At 54.4% G+C, this 21,420-nt stretch overlaps 1 protein-coding gene across 1 annotated transcript in view; it reads right to left on the reverse strand.

Annotated features, from left to right (window-relative positions):
* MAP2K2 (mitogen-activated protein kinase kinase 2) overlaps window positions 1-15,869 on the reverse strand; it is a 35,851-nt gene extending 19,982 nt beyond the window's left edge. Inside the window, exons 1-3 of the mRNA XM_024237317.2 lie at window positions 15,530-15,869; window positions 9,170-9,380; window positions 1,499-1,645 (exon numbers count right to left, since the gene is read on the reverse strand). Coding sequence (XP_024093085.1) covers window positions 1,499-1,645; window positions 9,170-9,380; window positions 15,530-15,621 — 450 coding nt within the window. The 5' untranslated portion in view covers window positions 15,622-15,869. The remainder of the gene's footprint in view (window positions 1-1,498; window positions 1,646-9,169; window positions 9,381-15,529) is intronic.
* Window positions 15,870-21,420: the final 5,551 nt, after the last annotated feature.

Consider the following 21,420-nt stretch of genomic DNA (forward strand, 5'->3'; position numbering starts at 1 on the left):
GCTCAAATTCACTTCCTGTCTTCATTACAAAACTGTCAAAGGGGATCGCACGTTTGCAGGGTGTCACCCAAGCATTCTGGTTTTGCAAAGGACGCTGTGTGGCGGGCGGTCTGATACCTGATGAGCTCGGTGTGGCAGGGTCGGCAGCATTTCCTCCAGGGTTTTGAACTCTGGCCACTTCTCCTTTTGTTCCACTCAATCTCACCCACTTCTGGGCTTCAAGGCCAGAGTGTCTTAACAACGGGGCACGTCGGAGTCAATGGAGGGGGTGCCTGTGCCCCACCCTAGGGACTGTGATCCCACAGGTCTGAGCTGGGGGAGGCACAGGCCTGCCTTGACAAGCTGAGACTGCCACACCTTCCTGAGAAGGCCATTTAAAAACAGTCATCAGCTTTGTTTTGTTTTGAGACAGCATCTCGCTCTGCTGCCCAGGCTGGAGTGCAGTGGCGTGACCAAAGCTCACTGTAGCTTCAACCTCCCGGGCTCAAGTGATCTTCCCACCTCAGCCTCTCATGTAGTTGGCGCTACTTTTATCCCCATTTTTAAATGTTAACAATTTTAAAACAGGCACGTGCCACCACACTCACCTAATATTTTAAATTATAGAGATGGTTTCTCACTATGTTGCCCAGGCTGGTATCGAACCCCTGGGCTTAAATGATCCTCCCACCTCAGCTTCCCAAAGTGCTCTAGGATTACAGGCATGAGCCACCGTGCCCGGCCTAATAGTGATCAATTTTTAATTGCATCTACCCTGGAACCCAGCAATTCCCTCACACGGCTTACCTCACAGGTTTGCCTGCGAGTCAGTGCCATGTTATTTGAGATGGGGCAGAGACTGGAAACAACCTACGTACCCCCCAAAATGGGAGTGTTTTCCCTCTCTGCTGTCATAAGGACACCCGGGATACAGCAAGAGAAAAAGCAAAGCTGGGAGGAAGGCATGAGTGCTTAAAAAACAAAATCATTGGCTGGGCGCAGTGGCTCACGCCTGTAATCCCAGCACTTTGGGAGGTCGAGGCAGGTGGATCACCTGAGGTCAGGAGTTTGAGACCAGCCTGGCCAACATGGTGAAACCCCGTCTCTACTAAAAATACAAAAATTAGCCAGGCGTGGTGGCGGGCACCTGTAATCCCAGCTACTCAGGAGGCTGAGTCAGAAGTATCACCTGAATCTGGGAGGTGGAGGTTGCAGTGAGCCGAGATTGCGCCACTACTAGGTTCTAGCCTGAGTGACAGAGTGAGACTGCCTCTCAAAAAAACAAAAAGAAAACAAAACAAAACCAAAGGCATCTATATACACATACTTGTATGGCATTGACTGCCTTGAGAAGGATCCCCTGGAAGCCAGCGCACTGTTGCCTCCAAAGAAAGGGGTCATGAGGGGGTCTTCCTTCTCCCCAACATGCTCTGTTCCGTGGAGGCCCTAGCCCTACCCCTGCCCCTGCCCCTGCCCCTGCCCCTGCCCCTGCCCCTGCCTCGGCCCCGGACGCACTCACCATGTGCTCCATGCAGATGCTGATCTCCCCATCGCTGTAGAAGGCCCCGTAGAAGCCCACGATGTACGGCGAGTTGCACTCGTGCAGGACCTGCAGCTCGCGGATGATCTGGTTCCGGATGGCCGGCTTGATCTCAAGGTGGATCAGCTGCCAGAGGAGAGGGGCGAGACTGGCTTAGGGGGCGCCCGAAAATGGGATGAAGGCATCTGGGGCCTCTGATCTGCAGGCATTCACAACAGCGGTCAAGACCAACTCAGTACCCCCTCCGCAATTCCACCCCTAGGTGTCCACCTAGGAGAAGTGGACACCTACGTCCACACAGAAACGTGTCCACAAGTGCTCGCAGCAGCACGATTCACAGCAGGCAAGGGTGGAAAGAACCCAGGCATCCACCCAGGGCAGAACAGGCCAACCCAGCGCAGCCCACCCCTCACAGAAACAGGACTCAGCCGTAAAGAGGAACCAGGCCAAGACCCCAGCCACAGCGTGGGTGAACCCTGAGGATGTCACGCTTAGTGCGAGATGCCAGACACAAAAGGCCACATAGTATGTGATCCCATTTCTGTGAAATGTCCAGGACAGGCTGATCCAGAGACAGGAAGGGGATGCATGGGTGCCGGGCGTTGGAGGAGGGGATGGGGGTGACTGCTGACGTGGACAGGGTTCTTTTTGGGGTGATGGAATACTGTAAAATTGACCGTGGTGATGAGGACAATGTCGTGAATATCCTACAATCCACTGAGTCACATACTTTCAAAGGGGACACCGTAAGGTATGTGAATTACACCTCAATAAACCTGTTTTCAAAAAAGACCAATTAAGCAAACACTTAATTCCCACTCAGTTGTAGTGGGAGCTGTGTGAAAGCGTTTTTCCCCATCAAATCAGACTTTGACAAAGTACTCGCCTTTCCCAGGAGGGAGGCAGGGCAATGGCTCCCCTCCAGGCCTCTCTCTACTTGTGGTAGGTCTATCCCGAGCCCCTTCCCACCCTCAAGCTGGACACACCCCGTGAAGACGTTAGCCACGCAGAGCTGCGGGCACCCCTGAGAATTCTCCCTCGCCTTCAACCGAAGTTCAAGACGGCAGGGGAAATCTTCATCAAGTTGACCCCGGTGCCACTTTAAAAAGGCAAGAAGCCAAAGATCTGCTCAAGAGATGCAGAAAGGAGGCCTGGTGTGGTGGCTCACGCCTGTAATCCCGCACTCTGGGAGGCTGAGGTGGGTGGACTGCTTGAGGTCAGGAGTTCGAGACCAGCCTGACTAACATGGTGAAAGCCCGTCTCTACTAAAAATACAAAAAAATTGGCCAGGCGCCGTGGCTCACGCCTGTAATCCCAGCACTTTGGGAGGCCAAGGCAGGCGAATCACGAGGTTAGGAGTTCGAGATCAGCCTGGCCAACATGGTGAATCCCCATCTCTACTAAAAATACAAAAAATTAGCCAGGTGTGGTGGCAGGCACCAGTAATCCCAGCTACTCAGGAGGCTGAGGCAGGAGAATCACTTGAACCCAGGAGGCAGAGGTTGCAGTGAGCCAAGGTTGCGCCACTGCACTCCAGCCTGGGCGACAGAGTGAGACTCCATCTCAGAAAAAAAAAAAAAAAAAAAAAAAAAGAAAAAAAGATGCAGAAAGGACATCAGATAAAACACCACGGGCAACCCCTAACCCCATGGACAAGCCCCAGGAGAGCCAGGACCCCCAGCACGGCAAGGAGCAGCCTGAGGCTTTGGGCCGGCACCCTGGAGAATCACAGTGTCCCGCTCCAGCCACTGCAATAAGACAAGAAAAAGACATGGTTTCCACTCATCCGCCATGGAGGCAAAGCCAGTCCCAGGTGCAGTCGGGGCGGCCAAGCACAGAGACGGCTCCTTCCCGGAGGAGACCTGGGGTCAGGACGGGAACAGGAATGGGTAAGACCACCTCGACGCGGCAAAAATGCCGCCAAGGAGAATCAACCCGGGTGCCCGGGGAGCAGCAACAAGGAGGTGACACTGGGGCCGGGCCTTGAGGAAGGACAGAGTCACCATGAGGAGGAGATGGGGGAGGGTGTTCCAGGCAGAGGGACAAAGAGCTGCATGTCAGCAGGCACGGAGGCATGAAGGAGCCCTCGCTGCATTTGGGGCAGCAGGAGGCTGACCATGGCCACAGCACAGGGCGTGTGTGGGGAGCGCCCCCTGCTCTAGGCCTGTGACCTTGAGAAGCATGGCAGGGCCCAGGGCACGGTGCCCAGCTCCCCCCGCCCGGCCGCTCCTCAGGCTAAGCGTCTCCCACCTTGACTGCAGCCCTGGTGCTGCCTGCCCCTGCCTGCCCCTGTAGCTCTGGCTTCTCCCCTCAGGCCAGCCTGCAGAATCCAGCTCCAGACAGTGGCCCCTGGGCTACTCCACTCCCTCATGCTGACCCCACAGGCCCCAGGGCCACCCCAGCACCCCAGGATGCTCTCCCCTCCAGCCAGGCTATAACTGAGAGGTGCTGGTGCTCACTCCCGTCGCACAAGGGCCTGGTACTGAAGCTCGGATGTTCACGTGGAGGTTGGGAGATTTACTCGAAAAGGCCACATTTGTTTTCACACCAAGCCCTTGAAGTTTGGTGCATGTTTTCCACGTTCAGCACATCCAGACTGACCGCATTTTAAGAGCCCGGTAGCCACATCTGAACGGGGGCTGCTGTCTTGGACGGCTCAGCTCCCGACAAAAAATTCAAAGGAGCCACAGATGGGTGACCAGAAGCAGGAAAAGAGCGCGCGTTCGGCTGGCTGTCGTGAGTCGTGATTTAGGAGAGGAAGTGGCGGACGGGCTACTGGGAGGAATCCCAGAGGCCTTGGAACCCAGGAGCCCGTAACGTGAAATGAGGCCGTCGGAAGCGAGAGGCCTTCTGGAAGGCTATAGTAAATAGCAGATGCGCGGGAGACCGGTCTGCACAGGGCGGCTGCGGCGTGATCTCAATTTTAATGGTTCTGTAATACCTGGGGCCTGTCGAGCAAGCATTCCAGATGAACGGGCAGCCACCACTGAGGGTGTGCGGGGGGAAAGGAAGGCAGGCAGACAGACAGACAGACAGGAGGGGAGGGGGCGTTCCTGAGCACCTGCACCCTCTAAAGTTCACCCTGACAACCCTGGGAGATGGGTGTACTGCCCCGCTGGTGCTGACTGAGCAAGCTCAGGTTCGGAGCCTCGGAGCCATGTTCCCAGTGGCATTAGCTGCTAAGTCGGGATTGGAGCTGCCTCGGGGAACACTGGAGCCCGTATTCTTTCCAGGACACCACAGCCCAGACCGTGCCAGCTCTAATAGCTGATTAAATGTGGATGGTGTCAGGGTGTTAAAACTGAATGCCAGATCTGACTCGGAGGTGCAGACGGTTGCTACAGAAGAATGAGGAATTTGAGCCAGGGGTGGGGTTGGGGGATTTGGAATAGGAAAAGAGAGGAAAGAGTTTCATTGAGTGTCGGCAAGAGCAGGAGGGGAAGAAGAGGACCAGGCCGCCCCCCGGCCGCCACCCCGCAGGCCTGGAATGATCTCAGCAACGTCGTAAATCACTGATCAGAAACTGACAGCTCCCGAGCTGGATGTGGCCAACAGTCACGTGCGGCCCACACTGCGCTTCCAAACATCCTGAATTAGCTGCTGTCAAAAATTGGAAGAGAGCCGGGGGCAGTGGCTCACATCTGTAATTCCAGTGCTTTGGGAGGCTGAGGCGCGAGGATTGCTTCAGGCCAGGAGTTCAACACTGGGCAACATAGCAAGCCTTCATCTCTACAAGAGATTTTAAAAATTAACACACAGGATGGGAGCGGTGGCCAGCTAGGGGACTGTAGCACAATGGATTGTGGAGGCTCAGCCCTGGCAGCTGCTCCCGAGTCCGAGCAGATCCAAGAGGGTTCAAATCCAATTCAGGCACTGACCCTACTCAGCCTCGGTTTTTTCAACTGTAAAACGGGGCTGCTGCTCAATTTTAATGAGAACACGCGTCAAAGGTGTTGGCAGCGGCTTCGACTCAGGTCGTCACTTGTGAGACAGCAGCTGGTACTGTGAGGCGGCCTTGGGCAGGCCGTGTGACCGCCACCCTGGAAGTAAGCTATGGCGGAGTGGAGGAACTCAGAGGCAAGAACAAACAACCTCATCTCTGCTATGAGCATGGGCAATTCAAAGAAGCCCCACATGCGTAACAAGCAGCAAGTTCTTCACCTGTCCCCCCGGCCCAGGTAACGCAGGGATGCTGCTCCAATGGCAGAGGGGTCAGAGGCCACAGTCAAGCCAAAAAGACATTTACAAACCAGCATGACCTTAAATACCGAGACTGGGCCGGGCGCGGTGGCTCACACCTGTAATCCCAGCAATCTGGGAGGCCAAGATGGGTGGATTCCTTGAGGTCAGGAGTTTGAGACCAGCCTGGCCAACATGCTGAAACCCTGTCTCTACTAAAAATACAAAAATTAGCCAGGCATGGTGGTGCGTGCCTGTAATCCCAGCCAGTCAGGAGGCGAAGGGAGGAGAATCGCTTGAACCTGTGAGGTGGAGGTTGCAGTGAGCCAAGATTGTGCCACTGCACTCCAGTCTGGGTGACAGAGCAAGACTCTGTCTCAAAAAATAAATAAATAAAAATAAGTAAATAAATAAGATGAAATGAAAAGAGCCCTTGCAGCCCCACCTGCATAGCAGCCAGAGCCACTGAGCCACGAGCTCAATGCATCCTCTCCCACCCGAGTTTTCGGGCACTTTAAAGAAAACCTAATTTTGAAAGAATTATAGAAGCACAGGAAGTTGCAAAAATAGTACCGAGAGTCCCGTGAGCCCTTTCCCCGCCTCCCCCAAGGTGACTGACATCTTACGTGACGGAAGGACAGTACCGAAACCTGGAGCCGACGCTGGGACATCCCCACCCACCAGACCACAGAACCTGCCCAGCCACACCTGCCCTCAGGTTTAAAGGCCTCGATCTCCCTTTCCCTGCTACAGTAAAGCTGCAGGTGGGCCCGGCTTCACCTGCGCCTGTCAGCAGGAGCAGGAGCTGCTGATACAGCAAGCACTGGGTTCATGTCCACTGCCTAGCCCATCAAGGACCACTGGAGGCTCCCTGGCACACACGGGGACTGGCACTGTCTCAAGGCCCTGCTGTGGCTGTGAACCACACGCTTGCCTTTTTCCTCCCGGTGCTTCGGGCGGAGGCAGACCTGAGCTTTCCAAGGCTGCTCTGGTTTGGAAGAGGCTGCCTGCAGTACGGGGACAGAAATAGCAAGTCCGCGGCTGCACACTTCAGGAGGGAGGGAGGGCAGCACTCTAGAGGCCAGAAGACAGAGCTGCAGAGCTAAATCCCCGCAGGAGCTGAGCCGCTGCTCCTGAGGAAGGCAGGGCCCTCAAGCAATGCTGCCACCCACGCAGACCCACGGGACTAGGTGCAGTCAGGTTACCCCAGCTTGGGGAACTACAGGATGGTGGGCTTCCAGGAAGAGGCAGCGTTCTAGGTCTGAAAGAACACGGTTAAGGAGCTGAACACCCTGTCAACACTAAGTCCTCTGCTTATGTGTTTAAGAGCCACTGTCCCCAAGTGGTCACATCCTCCCTGTATCCCCTGGGCACTGTTCTCAAACACAGAGAAGAGAGGCTGCATCATGGCCCAGGAGCCCGGGATGACTAAGCTGGGAGGCCGTCAGCACCAGGGCTTGCAGATTCTCAAAGGGTGGGGTGACAGTCAGCTTTATGTGTCTCCTCGGTGAGACCACAGTGCCCAGTTGTCAAACGCCAGTCTAGAGGTTGCTGGGAAGGTATGTTTTTAAGATGTGATTAACCTTTAAATCAGTAGACTCTGAGCAAAGCAGATTACTCCACCCCAGGGTGGGTGAGTCTCAGCCAATCAGCTGAAGGCCTTCAGGGAAAAGCCTGCCCAGGTGCGGTGGCTCATGCCTGTAATCCTAGCACTTTGGGAGGCCGAGGCAAGAGGATCACTTGAGGTCAGGAGTTCGAGACCAGCCTGGCCAACATGGTGAACCCCATTTCTACTAAGAAAACAAAAATTAACTGGGTGTGGTGGCAGGTGCCTGTAATCCCAGCTACTCAGGAGCCTGAGGCAGGAGAATCCCTTGAACCCAGGAGGTAGAGGTTGCAGTGAGCCGAGATCACACCACTGCACTCCAGCCTGGACGACAGAGGGAGACTCCATCTCAAAAAATAATAATAATAATAAAGAATATAGGCCAGGTGCGGTGGCTCATGCCTGTAATCCCAGCACTTTGGGAGGTCGAGGCGGGTGGATCACCTGAGCTCAGGAGTTCAAGACCAGCCTGGGCAACAAACCAAGACCCCATCTCTACAAAAAATAAAAAAATTAGCCAGGCCTGGTGTTCCCTTTAGTCCTGGCTACTGGGGAGGCTGAGGCAGGAGGATCACTTGAGCCCAGGGGTCTGAGACCAGCTTGGGCAACATAGTGAGACCCTGTTTCCACAAAACATACAAAAAATTAGCCGGGCATGCACCTGTAGTCCCAGCTACTCTCAGGATGCTGAGGTGGGAAGATCGCTTGAGCCTTGGAGGCGGAGGTTGCAGTGAGCTATGATCACACCACTGTACTCCAGCCTGGGTTGACGGAGGGAGACCCTGCCTTGGGGAGGGGGGAAAAAGCCCGAGGCCCCCGAGGAGGGAACTGTACCTCCAGAGGGCCTGGATCTCAGCTGAGGCGTCAGCTGTTCCATGGGGCTCTGGCCCGTCCTGCAGATTTCAGACTCCCTGCCAGCCTAGGGACCGTGTGAGCCAGTTCCTTAGAATAAATCTCTCTCTACACATACACTCAAGTATCGTTAAGGATGGGGATACACTGAGAAATCCCTCTCTGGGCGATGTCGTCACTGTGCGAACACCGGAAAGCCCATTTCACACCCAGGCTCCCGTGCTCTGTACAGCGCGGTGCTGAGCTGGTAAGTATCTGTTTATCTAAATATAGAGAACCGAGGCAGGCGGATCACCTGGGGTCAAGAGTTCCAGACCAGCCTGGCCAACATGGCGAAACCCTGCCTCTACTAAAAATACAAAAAAATTAGCTGGGCCTGGTGGTGTGTGCCTGTAATCCCAACACTCGGGAGGCTGAGGCAAGAGAATCCTTGAACCCAGGAGGCAGAGGTTGCAGTGAGCCAAGATCGCGCCACTGCACTCCAGCCTGGACGACAGAGTGAGACTCCGTCTCAAAAAGTAAAAATAAAAATAAAAATAAAAATAAACATACAGAAGGCACAGCAAAAACACGGCCCGATCATCTTACGTCACCACCACTGCGCAGGCGGTCCGTCACTGGCTGAGCCATTGCCACGAGGTGCGTGGCTGTACACATAGGCGCAAACGTGCACACACGCTTCATCTTCATCGCTTGTTTCTCTGGAGAACCATAACGCACTCATATTTCTGAAACCCCCACGTGCTAGCTTTCTGGGAATGTGGATTTCAAGTGCCCTCCAGGGCAGAAAGTAGTCACCGGAGGGCACAGCTGCGTGTGGCTGGTGTGGCTGGCACTGCTCCCATCTGCCCAGAAGCTGGGCCCTTTCTCAGGACCTAGAGTCCCTGGGGGATGAGGGACGGAGCCTGCAGCTAATCAGAATGCAGAGACTCGGCTGCCTTCCCAACCTCCCTCCTGTTTCCAGGGGGACCCTCCCCACAACTCCCCGACCTCCCTGACCCCACAGTGCTCACCTTCCTGGCCATGATGAGGCCTGAGGGTCTGTGCTGGACTTTGGTGACCACCCCGCCGTTGCCCGCGCCCAGCTCTGAGATCCTTTCGAAGTCATCGTCTTTGAGTTCGCCGACCTTGGCTTTCTGGGTGAGAAAGGCTTCCAGTCGCTTCTTCTGCTGCTCGTCAAGTTCTAGCTCCTCCAGCTTCTTCTGCAGGTCCACCAGGTTTGCCCTGCAGAGACCCCCCAGGGCAGGGGTTAGCTACCTAGGGAGATTCCATCTGGCCGTTTGCCGTGTGGCCATGGTGCACCGGCCCCTAGGAGGACACAGACTGGATTCCTGCACTTGAGGGGTTCATGGTGTAGAAGGAAAGAAGGATCCGTGCTGTGTACCCCAGTAGACACACCAATGACCAGAATCCAGGGCGGCTCCCCAGGAACTGAGGACGCTGCCTTGATCCTGTCTCAACAAGTCTAGCAGACCTCAGGACCTCGAGGATAAGACCCAGGAGGTCTCCGTCTTTTTTTTCTTTTTCTTTTTTTTTTTGAGACGGGGTCCCCCTCTGTTGCTCAGGCTGGAGTGCAGTGGCACGATCTCGGCTCCCTGCAACCTCGGCCTCCCGGGTTCAAGAGATTCTCCTGCCTCAGCCTCCCAAGTAGCTGAGATTACAGGCTCCCACCACCATGCCCGGCTAATTTTTGTATTTTCAGTAGAGACGGGGTTTCACCATGTTGGTCAGGCTGGTCTCCAATTCCTGACATTAAGTGATCCGCCTGCGTCAGCCTCTCAAAGTGCTGGGATTATAGGCGTGAGCCATTGCACCCGGTCAGGAGGCCTCCTTCCTAATGCATGAGCTCCGGACCATGTCGGGAGGAGACGAGGAAGCTGGGATCGGGTGAATGGAGCCCGGGCCAAGATGTCTGTCTTTGCAGGAGATAGAGGAACAAGTGTTCTGAGCAGCCTCAGGGCACAGAATGAGAACCAAGAGTAGAGGGCAGAAGGCTCAGCACAAAAGCTGTATCAGGTAGGCACGGTGGTGCACATTTGCAGTCCCAGCTACTTGGGAGGCTGAGGCACGAGAACTGCTTGAACCCGGGAGGTGGAGGTTGCAGTGAACTGAGATCTTGCCACTGCACTCCAGCCTGGGCAGCAGACGGAGGCTCTGTCTCAAAACAAAACAAACCAAAAAACCAAAAAAACAAAAAATAAGCATGACCAGCCTGGGCAACAAAGTGAGACCTATAGCCGAGCATGGTGGCTCATGCCTGTAGTTCTAGTTACTCAGGAGGCTGAGGTGGGAGGATCATGTGAGCCCAGGTGGTCGAGGCCGCAGTGAGTCATGATCATGACAATGCACTCCAGCCTGGGCAACAGAGCAAGACCTTGTTTCTACACAATAAAAAATTCCTAACAATTTAAACAAGCATGTACATTGCACTTTATTGGGTGATTCAAGGAATCTTCAGAGGAAATTCGACAGTAAGCTATTTTCACAAATGCCTTGACTCAGAACCAGATCCTGGAGTAACAGACAACTTCTCTGTAACAGACAACTAAGCGCAATGCACACAAGAACCCAGTGCTATGCAAAAGAAATGGAATGTAAACCATGCGTACAAATTAAAATCTTCTAGTACCCATGTTTAAAAAGAACAGGTGAACTAATTTCATTTATTTAGAAACAGGGTCTTGCTCTGTCTCCCAGGCTGGGGTGCAGTGGCACGATTATAGCTCACTGCAGCCTCCAACTCCTGTCCTCAAGTGATCCTCCCACCTCAGCCTTCCTACAGGTGTGAGCCATCATGTCTGGCTATTTTTAATTAATTAATTATTATTATTATTATTTTTTGAGACAAAGTCTCACTCTGTCACCCAGGCTGGAGTACAGTGGAGAGATCTTGGCTCACTGTTACCTCCACCTCACGGGTTCAAGCAATTCTCCTGCCTCAGCCTCCCAAGTAGCTGGAATTACAAGCGCCCACCACCACGCCCGGCTAATTTTTGTATTTTTAGTAGAGACAAGGTTTCGCCATGTCGGTCAGGCTGCTCTTGAATTCTTGGGCTCAAGCCACCTGCCCACCTCGGCCTCCCAAAGTGCTGGGATTACAGACATGAGCTACTGCACCTGGCTGAAATTAATTTTAATAACACATTTGATTTAACCCATCAAAAATGTTACCATTTTCAACGTACAACCAGTATGAAAAATGAATGAATGTTTCACACTGTTTCTGTCTTAAGCCTTTGAAATCTACAATGGCATTATTGCGCCTATGCTCTTGTGGGTTCCAGCAATTCTCGTTTTATGTGTTGCCTGTAGCCAGGGGCTACTCAACCAGGCAGTGCAGCTTTAAACGGCTCTCTGGAAGAACACGCCACCTCCAGAGGTCCCAATTCTGGAAGGAGCTAAAGCCAAGGTGGACACCCACAGAGGGGACTGAAGCAGGGAATGAAGGCGTGGACTGCTCCTTCCATCTGGAACCTTCCAATCCCAAAGTTCGACCACTGTTCACCTACAGCTGGAAGTGGCGTAAGCCACGGGGCACACAGGCCAGAACCGAGGTGATGGCGCTGGAGCTGGTGCTGCAAAGAGCTCGCCGAAGGCAGGGGCCTGGGCACCACTTCCTGGGCTGGACAAACACCATCTCATTCCATTCTCACCATTGTCCCCGGAGGCCCAGGCAGGAGGGAGCAGACTCACAGGGGTGGGGGAACCTGCCCGAGGTAACAACACCTGTCCGAGGTCAGGACAACCCCTGCTCATCTTAGTGTCCCCTATGAGGGGAAACAGGGCCCTAGTGGGTGCTCACTGAGTAGCTGCTGAACAAGGACCCAGAAGAAGCAGGAATGGTGAGACCCTGGGTGTGGGACAGAAGGTAACCGGGGGGAACAAGAATGAATGAATAACATGAATGAATAAATGAATATTTATTTTTTTGAAACAGTCTTGCTCTGTCGCCCAGGCTGGAGTGCAGTGGCACGATCTCAGCTCACTGCAACCTCTGCCTCCTGGGTCCAAGCGATTCTCCTGCCTCAGCCTCCTGAGTAGCTGAGATTACAGGTGTGCACCACCACGCTCAGCTAAATTTTTTGGCATTTTTAATAGAGACGGGGTTTCGCCATGTTGGCCAGGTTGGTCTTGAACTCTGGGCCTCAAGTAATCCACCCACCTTGGCCTCCCAAAGGGCTAGGATTACAGGCGTGAGCCACTGCGCCCGGCCATGAATGAACACTTCTGATGGCAGACTTGGAAGGTCTCAAGTACTGCTCAAAACATTGAAAATGCATTCTGGAGTCAGCTGACTAATCCATCTTAAATGTACTGGCAACCCAACTGTGGTTATTAAACAAAACAAAACAAAACCTTGGCGTCCCTACAGCCAGCTTCCTCTCCTGGGGGAATCCTTCAAGGGATGGGAATCAAACCCCACACGGAAGAGAATGTGAAGGGCGAGTTCCGTGCAGAGAATGAGGAACAGGGCCCCGTGTCTGGCTGTGCCCGTGTTGACTTGCACACGTTGGCATCAAGAGTCTTCATCCGGGTCACAGAAGGCCAGCCCCTGAGCGGGAGAGGCCACCAGACATGCCACAGTCCCTGACACCTGGTTCTCGAGGGGTCACACCACAGGCACGGCTCCCGGACCCCAGCCAAGGGCCCCGGGGACCGTCCTGCCCTGCCTCGGCCTGCAGAACGGGAGTGCAGAGATCACCCTGGCATGACCCCACCAGTGTGTGCCCCCAACACCCAGTCCCCTCCCTCGTTCTGGAGCAGTGCGATTCTGCCAGCAGGCCACCCTGACCCCAGGATGCCCCTTTCTCAGACCCCTTCACCCAGGCCTCTGATCACCCTCCACCTCCTCAAAGCTTCTGCACTGGGTCAGCCCCTCACGAAGGTTTTCCGGTCCACTCGCTTCAGAATCCGCACCTCTGCTTTCAGGGGCCAGGAGGGTCCCCTGATCCCCACGCCTCCTCATTCCTCACACTCCGGCTTCCCTGTCTCCTTACCACACTTCCAGCTTCAGGGACTCCACACACTGGGCACCGCCATAAGCAGGAGATGCCCTCTCAGAGATGCCCATCTTGACCCCCCGGGACCCCATCCTGACCCCCTCAGAACCCCAACATGAGACCCCCTAGGACCCCCCGCTCTGACCTCCCAGAACCTCCACAACATGACTCCCCCCAGGACACCCTAACCTGACCCCACAGAACCCCCACATGACCCCCCAGGATCCCCTAACCTGACCCCCCAAGAATCCCCCAACATGACCCCCCAGGACCCCCTAACCTGACCCCACAGAACCCCCACAACGTGAGCCCCCCAGGACCCCCTAACCTGACCCCGTAGAACCCCCACAACGTGAGCCCCCCAGGACCCCCTAACCTGACCCCGTAGAACCCCCAACATGAACTCTCAGGACCCCCTAACCTGACCCCCACAGAATCTCCCAACATGACCCCCCAGGACCCAACCTGACCCCCCCACAACATGAACCCCCTGGAACCCCCGTCCTGATCCCACTAGACCCCTCCTGCAGAAACCCCTCCATCCGGAACCCCCTAGAACTCCCATCCTGACCCCGCTAAAGCCCCCCACGTCCTGACACCCCTAAGACACCCCCTTGTCCTCAGATACCCCAGAACTCCCACCCTGACCCCCCCTAGAGTCCCCCCATCCTGACCTTTCTAGGGTCTCCCACCCCATCTAGGACATCCCCCTCCCACAACCTGACCCCTCTGGGAGCCCCCTGTCCTCCCCTCTCTTCCCTTTTCCCTGGTGGTCTATGGACCTCCTCACCCCATCCTCTCCCCTAAGGGACCCCCCTGCCCCACCTTGGCCCCCTAGGTACCCTCTTCATCCCATGCCAACCTCATTACTCAGGGACTCATTCCCCAAAAGGACTGCTCCCCGCCCCCCAAGACCTCTCAGCCTGTCCTCCCCACCCCGGTGCTGCACTCTCAACTCGCGGCTCAGGGACCCTCCCACCCCATCTTTCTCCCACAGGGACCCCCTCACCCCATCTCTCCCCCAAGGGACTCACTTCACTATCATTTCAATACGCAGGACACCCCTCGCCTATCCTTCCCCCTACAGGCACCCACCGACACATCCTCTCCTCCCAGGGACCCCCTCAACCCCATCTCACAATTCAGGGGCCCTGCACCCCATCTTCTCTCTGCAAGGACATCTCCTTGGCCTGATCTCATGACTTAGGGACTCCAAACCCCATCTATTCCCCAAAGGGATCTCCCCTCACTCCAATCTCATTACTCAGGGACCCCGCCATCTCCCCGATTTCACTATTCAGGGACTGTTCACCCCATTTCACTACTCAGAGACCCACCACCGTTCTGCTACTCAGAGACTCCATGCCCTGTCTTTTCCCACAGGGACCTCCCTTGGCCCTATCTCATTATTGAGGGACCCTCACCCCGTCTTTTCCTACCAGGGACCCTACCCCATCTCAGTCTCATCACTCAGGGACCCCTCACCCCATCCTCTCCCCTCTGGAGCCCCCCTGCCCAAATTCCCTCCTCAGGGGCTGCCTGACCCCCCCTCGCCCCATCCTCTCCTCTCAGGAAAGCCCTGCACCCCGATGTCCCTACTCAGGAGCTCCCCTCACTCTCATCTCATGATTACGGCAACCTTTACTCTGTCCTTTCCTCTTAGGAACCCTTCACCCTCTTTTCCCTACTCAAGGATCCCACACTCTGTTCTCTCCTCTTAGAGATGTCCCTCACCTCGATCTCACTGCTCGGGGAGCCTCATCCTGTTCTCTCCTTAGGGACACCCCTCACTCCGATTTTCCTACTGAGGGACTCCCCTCAGCCCAGCTTCACTTTTCAGAAGCCCCACACCCCATCTTCTGCACTGCAGGGACCTCCCCTCACTCAATCTCACTGCTCAGGGACCCCTGCCCCCATCCTCTCCTCTTAGAGACATTCTTCACCCCAACTTCACTACTCAGAGACTCCCCTTATCCCAATTTCACTCTTCAGGAACCCCATACCCCATCTTTTCCACCACAAGGACCTCCCCTCGCCCAATCTCACTGCTCAAAGACCATCGTCCCATCACCGGCCCAGATCCCCCCTGCCCCGTGCACCCTTCGCCCCGTCCTCCGAGGACCCCCTGCACCGTCCTCCCCCGAGGGTCCCCGGAAGAACCTCTCGCCCCATCCTCCTTCGAAGGCCCCCTGCACCCCTCGCCCTGCCCTCCCCTCGAGAACCCCCTGCCCCGTGCACCCCTCACCCCATCCTCCCCCATGACCCCCCTGGCCCGTGCACTCCTCGCGAACCTCCTGCCCGCTCGCCCCGTCCTTCCCCGAGGGCTCCCTGCCCCGTGCACCCTGAGCCTCCGGCTGACCCCTGCCCACTCACTCGGAGGCGCCCTCGCTGGTAGGGGACGGGCCCTCGGCGATGGTAGGGTTGATGGTGAGCGCCGGCAGCACCGGCTTCCTCCGGGCCAGCATCGGGGCTCCGCGGGCCGGCGGCGGCGGCGCCTCTAGCCGGGGCCCATAGGGGGCGGGCCGGGAGCGGTCGGCGCCTACGCGAGCCCGGGGCTGCGGCCGCGGCCCAGGCCGGCGTCGGGGCGGCCAAGGGCGGGCGGCGCTGCGGGCCTGGGCCGAGGGTAGCCGAGAGGCGCTGGGGCTGAGGCGAGCGAGCCGCCACCGCTGCCGAGGCCCGAGGGAGGCTGACGCCGCAGCCGGAGTCCAAGAGGCAAGGGGAGGGGCGGGGCGGCCACAAGATCGCGGACCGGCCTCTCGCGATAACGGGATCAGGAGCCGCGATGGACCCCACCCCCAGCCGCCGCGCCTGCGCAGCAGCCCGAGCCCGCCTTTCGGAGGGGAAAGGGGCGGAGACCGACGCGAGGCGGTGCCGGGACCGTGCGCCCTCGCTTGCCTTAACGCGGCGCGTGTGCGCAAGCGCTTGGGGCATGAGGGGCGGGAGCAGGGGAGAAGACGGAGGGATGAAGGCTGGGGTGATGGTCGTGCATAGGTGGGTAGGGGAGCCAGACTCCTGAGAGCCTGTGGTGCCCCAGGCTGGGGCCGAGAGAACCCGTAAGACCCCAGAACAGTGGACAAGACCCACCCAGAGTCCATTTAATCTTTTTGGCAAGCATGGACACACGCCCCAGCCCCCACCGCCTTAGAGTGTCAGTTACTCCCCTTCTTTCATCAGAGCAAGGCCACTCTAAAACATTTTTTAAATTTATTTTAATTGACAAATAAAATTGCATATATTACTATGTGCATGTTAAAACATTTTTATTATAAAATACACATAACATAAAACTTGCCATTTTAACCATTTTTAAATGCACAGCTCAGCGGCATTAAGCAACCACCACCACCACCATCTCCAGAAATTTCTCATCTTCCGAAACTGAAACACTGTACCCTATGAAACCTCACTCCCTATCCCTCTCCCCAGCCCCTGGAACCCAGCATCCTACTTTCTGTGAATCTGATGATTCTAGGGACCTCATATGAGTAGGATCATACAGGTTTTGTCCCTTTGTGTCTGGCATATTTCACTGAGGGCCACGTCCTCAAGGTGCATCCACGTTGTAGCCTGTGTTAGAATTTACCCATTGACTATTCTGGGCATACTTCCAATCGGGTAGCCCTGCTCCAAAAAGGAGCAGAAAAAAAAGAAAAAAGAAAAATTTCCTTTTTTTTTTTTTTGAGACGGAGTCTCGCTCTGTCACCCAGGCTGGAGTGCAGTGGTGCGATCTCGAGTCACTGCAAACTCCGCCTCCCGGGTTCACGCCATTCTCCTGCCTCAGCCTCCCGAGTAGCTGGGACTACAGGCGCCTGTCACTACGCCCGGCTAATTTTTTGTATTTTTAGTAGAGACGGGGTTTCACCGTGTTAGCCAGGATGGTCTCGATCTCCTGACCTCGTGATCCACCCGCCTAGGCCTCCCAAAGTGCTGGGATGACAGGCGTGAGCCACCGCTCCCGGCCAGAATTTTCCTCCTTTTTAAGGCTGAATAATATTCTTTTGTGTGCATGGACTATATTTTGCTTATCCATTTATCTGCCACTAGATGCTTCGGTGAATCGTGCCGCTATGAACACAGATGTACAAATATCTGTTTGAGTCCTTGCCTTGAGTTCTTTTGGGTATATGTTCTGAAGAGGAATTGCTGGATTATATGGTAATTCTATGTTGAACTTTTTGAAGCACCACCTTACTATTTAATACAATAGCCGTACCACTTTATAAGAAAGGTTGTAGGCTGGGCGCGGTGGCTCACGCCTGTAATCCCAGCACTTTGGGAGGCCGAGGTGGGTGGATCACCTGAGGTCAGGAGTTCAAGACGAGCCTGGCCAACATGGTGAAACCCCGTCTCTACTAAAAGAAAAAAATACAAAAATTAGCCGGGCATGGTGGCGTGTGCCTGTAATCCCAGCTACTCGGGAGGTTGAGGCAGGAGAATTGCTTGAACCCGGGAGGCAGAGGTTGCAGCGAGCCAAGATCACACCATTGCACTCCAGCCTGGGGTACAAGCGCGAGACTTCATCTCAAAAAAATAAATAAAACAAATAAATAAATAAATAAATAAAATACAAATATTGGCCAGGCCTGGCGGCATGTGCCTGTAGTCTCAGCTACTCAGGAGGCTGAGGCAGGAGAATCGCTTGAACCCGGGGAGCAGAGGTTGCAGTGAGCCAAGATTGCACCACTGCCCTCCAGCCTGGGCAACAAAGTAAGACTCCGTTTCCAATAAAACAAAACAGACAAAAAAAACAAAAAAAAATTTAATTTTTTGCTGGGTGCTGTGACTCACACCTGTAATCCCAGGACCCTGGGAAGCTGAGGTGGGCTGATCACTTGAGGTCAGGAGTTCGAGACCAACCTGGCCAACATGGTGAAACCTCGTCTCTACTAAAAATACAAAAATTACCCAGGTGTGGTGGCGGGCGCCTGTAATTCCAGCTACTAGGGAGGCTGAGGTGGGATAACTGAAACCCGGAGGCGGAGGTTGCAGTGAGCCGAGATTGTGCCATTGCTTTCCAGCCTGGGCGACAGAGCCAGACTCATGCTCAAAAAACAAAACCAACCAACTGGCTGGGTGCGGTGGCTCACGCCTGTAATCCCAGCACTTTGGGAAGCCAAGGCAGGCAGATCACGAGGTCAAGAGATTGAGACTATCCTGGCCAACATGGTGAAACCCCGTCTCTACTAAAAATACAAAAATTAGCTGGGCGTGGTGATGGGCGCCTGTAGTCCCAGCTACTCGGGAGGCTGAGGCAGGAGAATCGCTTAAACCTGGGAGGTGGAGGTTGCAGTGAGCCGAGATCACGCCATTGCACTCCAGCCTGGGCGACCGACCGAGACTCCATCTCGAAAAAAACAAAACAAAACAACAGACAAAACACTGCTCCTAGGGAAGACTGCTCCTGGGTTTTTACAATCTGGGCCTTTCAGTTTTACTTCTCATCGCTCCTACTCGCTTGTCCAAAATTCAGCTGGATGCTCATCTGGCCTCAAATAAGGACAGGCCCTTTCAGAGACAGGTATTTCCATGTTCCTTCTGTTCTGCCTAGCAATCTTTCTCCCATTTTATCCTATTTTAGGCTTTTTTTTTTTTTTTTTTTTTTTAATACAAGTTCTCACTCTGTCACCCAGGCCTCAGGTTGGAGTACAGTGGCATGATCATAGCTCACTGCAGCCTCCACCTCCCTGGCTCAAGCGATTCTCCCACCTCAGCCTCACTAGTAGCCCTGGCTACAAACATGCGCCACTACACTAGGCTAATTTTTGTATTTTTTTGTCCAGACAGGGTTTCTCCATGTTGCTCAGGCTGGTCTCACACTCCTAGGTGCAAGCGATCCTCCTGCCTCGGCCTCAGCAGTGCTGGGACTAGAGCCGTGAGCCACTGCGCTCAGCTATTAATGCACAATTCTCTGAAGTTCAATTTCTTGAACTATTACAACTCTATACATCCATGTAACACTTCCCCTTACTCCAGAAAGTCTGTTCACTGCCTTTTCAGTTCATTCTCTTCCTCTGCACCCAGCAGTAGTGAGCTGGTAAATGTTTAACAATGAGCCAGTAAATGTTTAACAATGATCCATTAAAATAAGGAGAGGCCGGGCGTGGTGGCTCACACCTGCAATCCCAGCACTTTGGGAGGCTGAAGCGGGTGATCGCTTGAGGTCAGGAGTTCGAGTCCAGCCTGGCCAACATGGTGAAACCCCATCTCTACTAAAAATACAAAAATTAGGCTGGTCATGGGTGTAATCCCAGCACTTTGGGAAGCCGAGGTGGGCAGATCACCTAAGGTCAAGAGTTCGAGACCAGTCTGACCAACATGGTGAAACCCCGTCTCTACTAAAAACACACAAAAATTAGCCGGGCGTGGTGGCGGGCGCCTGTAATCCCAGCTACTCGGGAGGCTGAGGCAGGAGAACTGCTTGAACCCCAGAGATGGAGGTTGCAGTGAGCCAAGATTGTGCCACTGCACTCCAGCCTGGGCAACAGAGTAAGGCTCCGTCTCAAAAAAAAAAAAAAAAAAAATTAGCTGGGCATGGTGGCAGGTGCCTGTAGTCTCAGCTACTTAGGAGGCTGAGGCACGAGAATCACTTGAACCTGAGAGGTGGAGGTTGCAGTGAGCCAAGATCATGCCACTGCACTCCAGCCTCGGTGACAGAGGGAGACTCTGTCTCAAAAAAAAGAAAAAGAAGACTGGGTGTGGTGGCTCATGCCTGTAATCCCTGCACTTTGGGAGGCCAAGGTGGGTGGATCACCTGAGGTCGGGAGTTCGATACCAGCCTGACCAACATGGACAAACCCTGTCTCTACTAAAAATACAAGGCCGGGCGCGGTGGCTCACACCTGTAATCCCAGCACTTTAGGAGGCTGAGGCAGACGGATCACGAGGTCAGGAGATCGAGACCATCCTGGCTAACACAGTGAAACCCTGTCTTTACGAAAAATATAAAAAAATTAGCCGGGCATGGTGGCGGGAGCCTGTAGTCCCAGCTACTCAGGAGGCTGAGGCAGGAGAATCACGTGAACCTGGGAGGTGGAACTTGCAGTGAGCCGAGGTTTCGCCACTGCACTCCAGCCTGGGCAAGAGAGCGAGACTCTGTCTAAAAAAAATAAATAAATAAAAATAAAAATACAAAACTAGCCAGGTGTGGTGGCACATGCCTATAATCCCAGCTACTAGGGAGGCTGAGGCAGGAGAATCACTTGAACCTGGGAGGTGGAGGTTGTGGTGAGCCGAGATGGCGCCACTGCACTCCAGCCTGGGCAACAAGAGTGAAACTCAGTCTCAAAAAAAAAAAAAAAAAAAAAAGTTGACAATGGTATCAAAGATGCTTATGAGTGGCTGTAAGCCAGCTGCAGTCCACTACTACCCCCAAAAACCCCCAGATTCTGCGTTCTATCCCCATAGATTAGTTTTTGCCTGTTCAAGAGTTTCATGTAGCTAGAATTGCACTCATGGTGTCAGCTCTTTTTTTTTTTTTTTTTTTTTTGAGACAGAGTCTCACTCTGTCGCCCGGGCTGGAGTGCAGTGGCACGATCTCGGCTCACTGCAACTTCCACGTCCGAGGTTCAAGCGATTCTCGTGCCTCAGCCTCCCGAGTAGCTGGGATTATAGGCGTGTGCTACCACGCCCAGCTAATTTTTGTATTTTTAGTAGAGACGGGGTTTCACCATATTGGCCAGGCTGGTCTTGAACTCTTGATCTCGTGATCCACCCGCCTCGGCCTCCCAAAGTGCTGGGATTACAGGCGTGAGCCACCACGCCCGGCCTGGTGTCAGCTCTTTGTGCTTTAGGACAATGTTTTGTTTTTGGTTTTGGTTTTGTTTTAGACAGGATTTTGCTTTATTGCACAGGCTGGAGTGCAGTGGTGTGATCTCAGCTCACTATAGCCTCGGCTTTCTGGGCTCAAGCCATCCTCCCACCTCAGCCTCCGGAGTAGCTGGGACTACAGGCTCACACCACCATGCCCAACTAACTTTTGTATTTTTTGTAGAGATGGGAGGGTCTCATCATGTTGTCCATGCTGGTCTCAAACTCCTAGGCTCAAATGACCCTAGTGCCTTGGCCTCCCAATGTGCTGGCATTACAGGTGTCAGTCACTGTACCAGGTCCTGAGACAATATTTTTGAGATTCATTTATATTATTTCACTTAACAATAATTTGTTTGGTTTCCTTGCTAGATGATATCCCATTGTATGTACTGTGGGCATTGCCCTTGACATAGAACAGTAAATGAATCATCCTTCTGGCTAGGCGTGGTGGCTCA

Source organism: Pongo abelii, chromosome 20 (genome assembly GCF_028885655.2).
Source record: "Pongo abelii isolate AG06213 chromosome 20, NHGRI_mPonAbe1-v2.0_pri, whole genome shotgun sequence".
Classification (NCBI taxonomy): Eukaryota; Metazoa; Chordata; class Mammalia; order Primates; family Hominidae; genus Pongo; species Pongo abelii.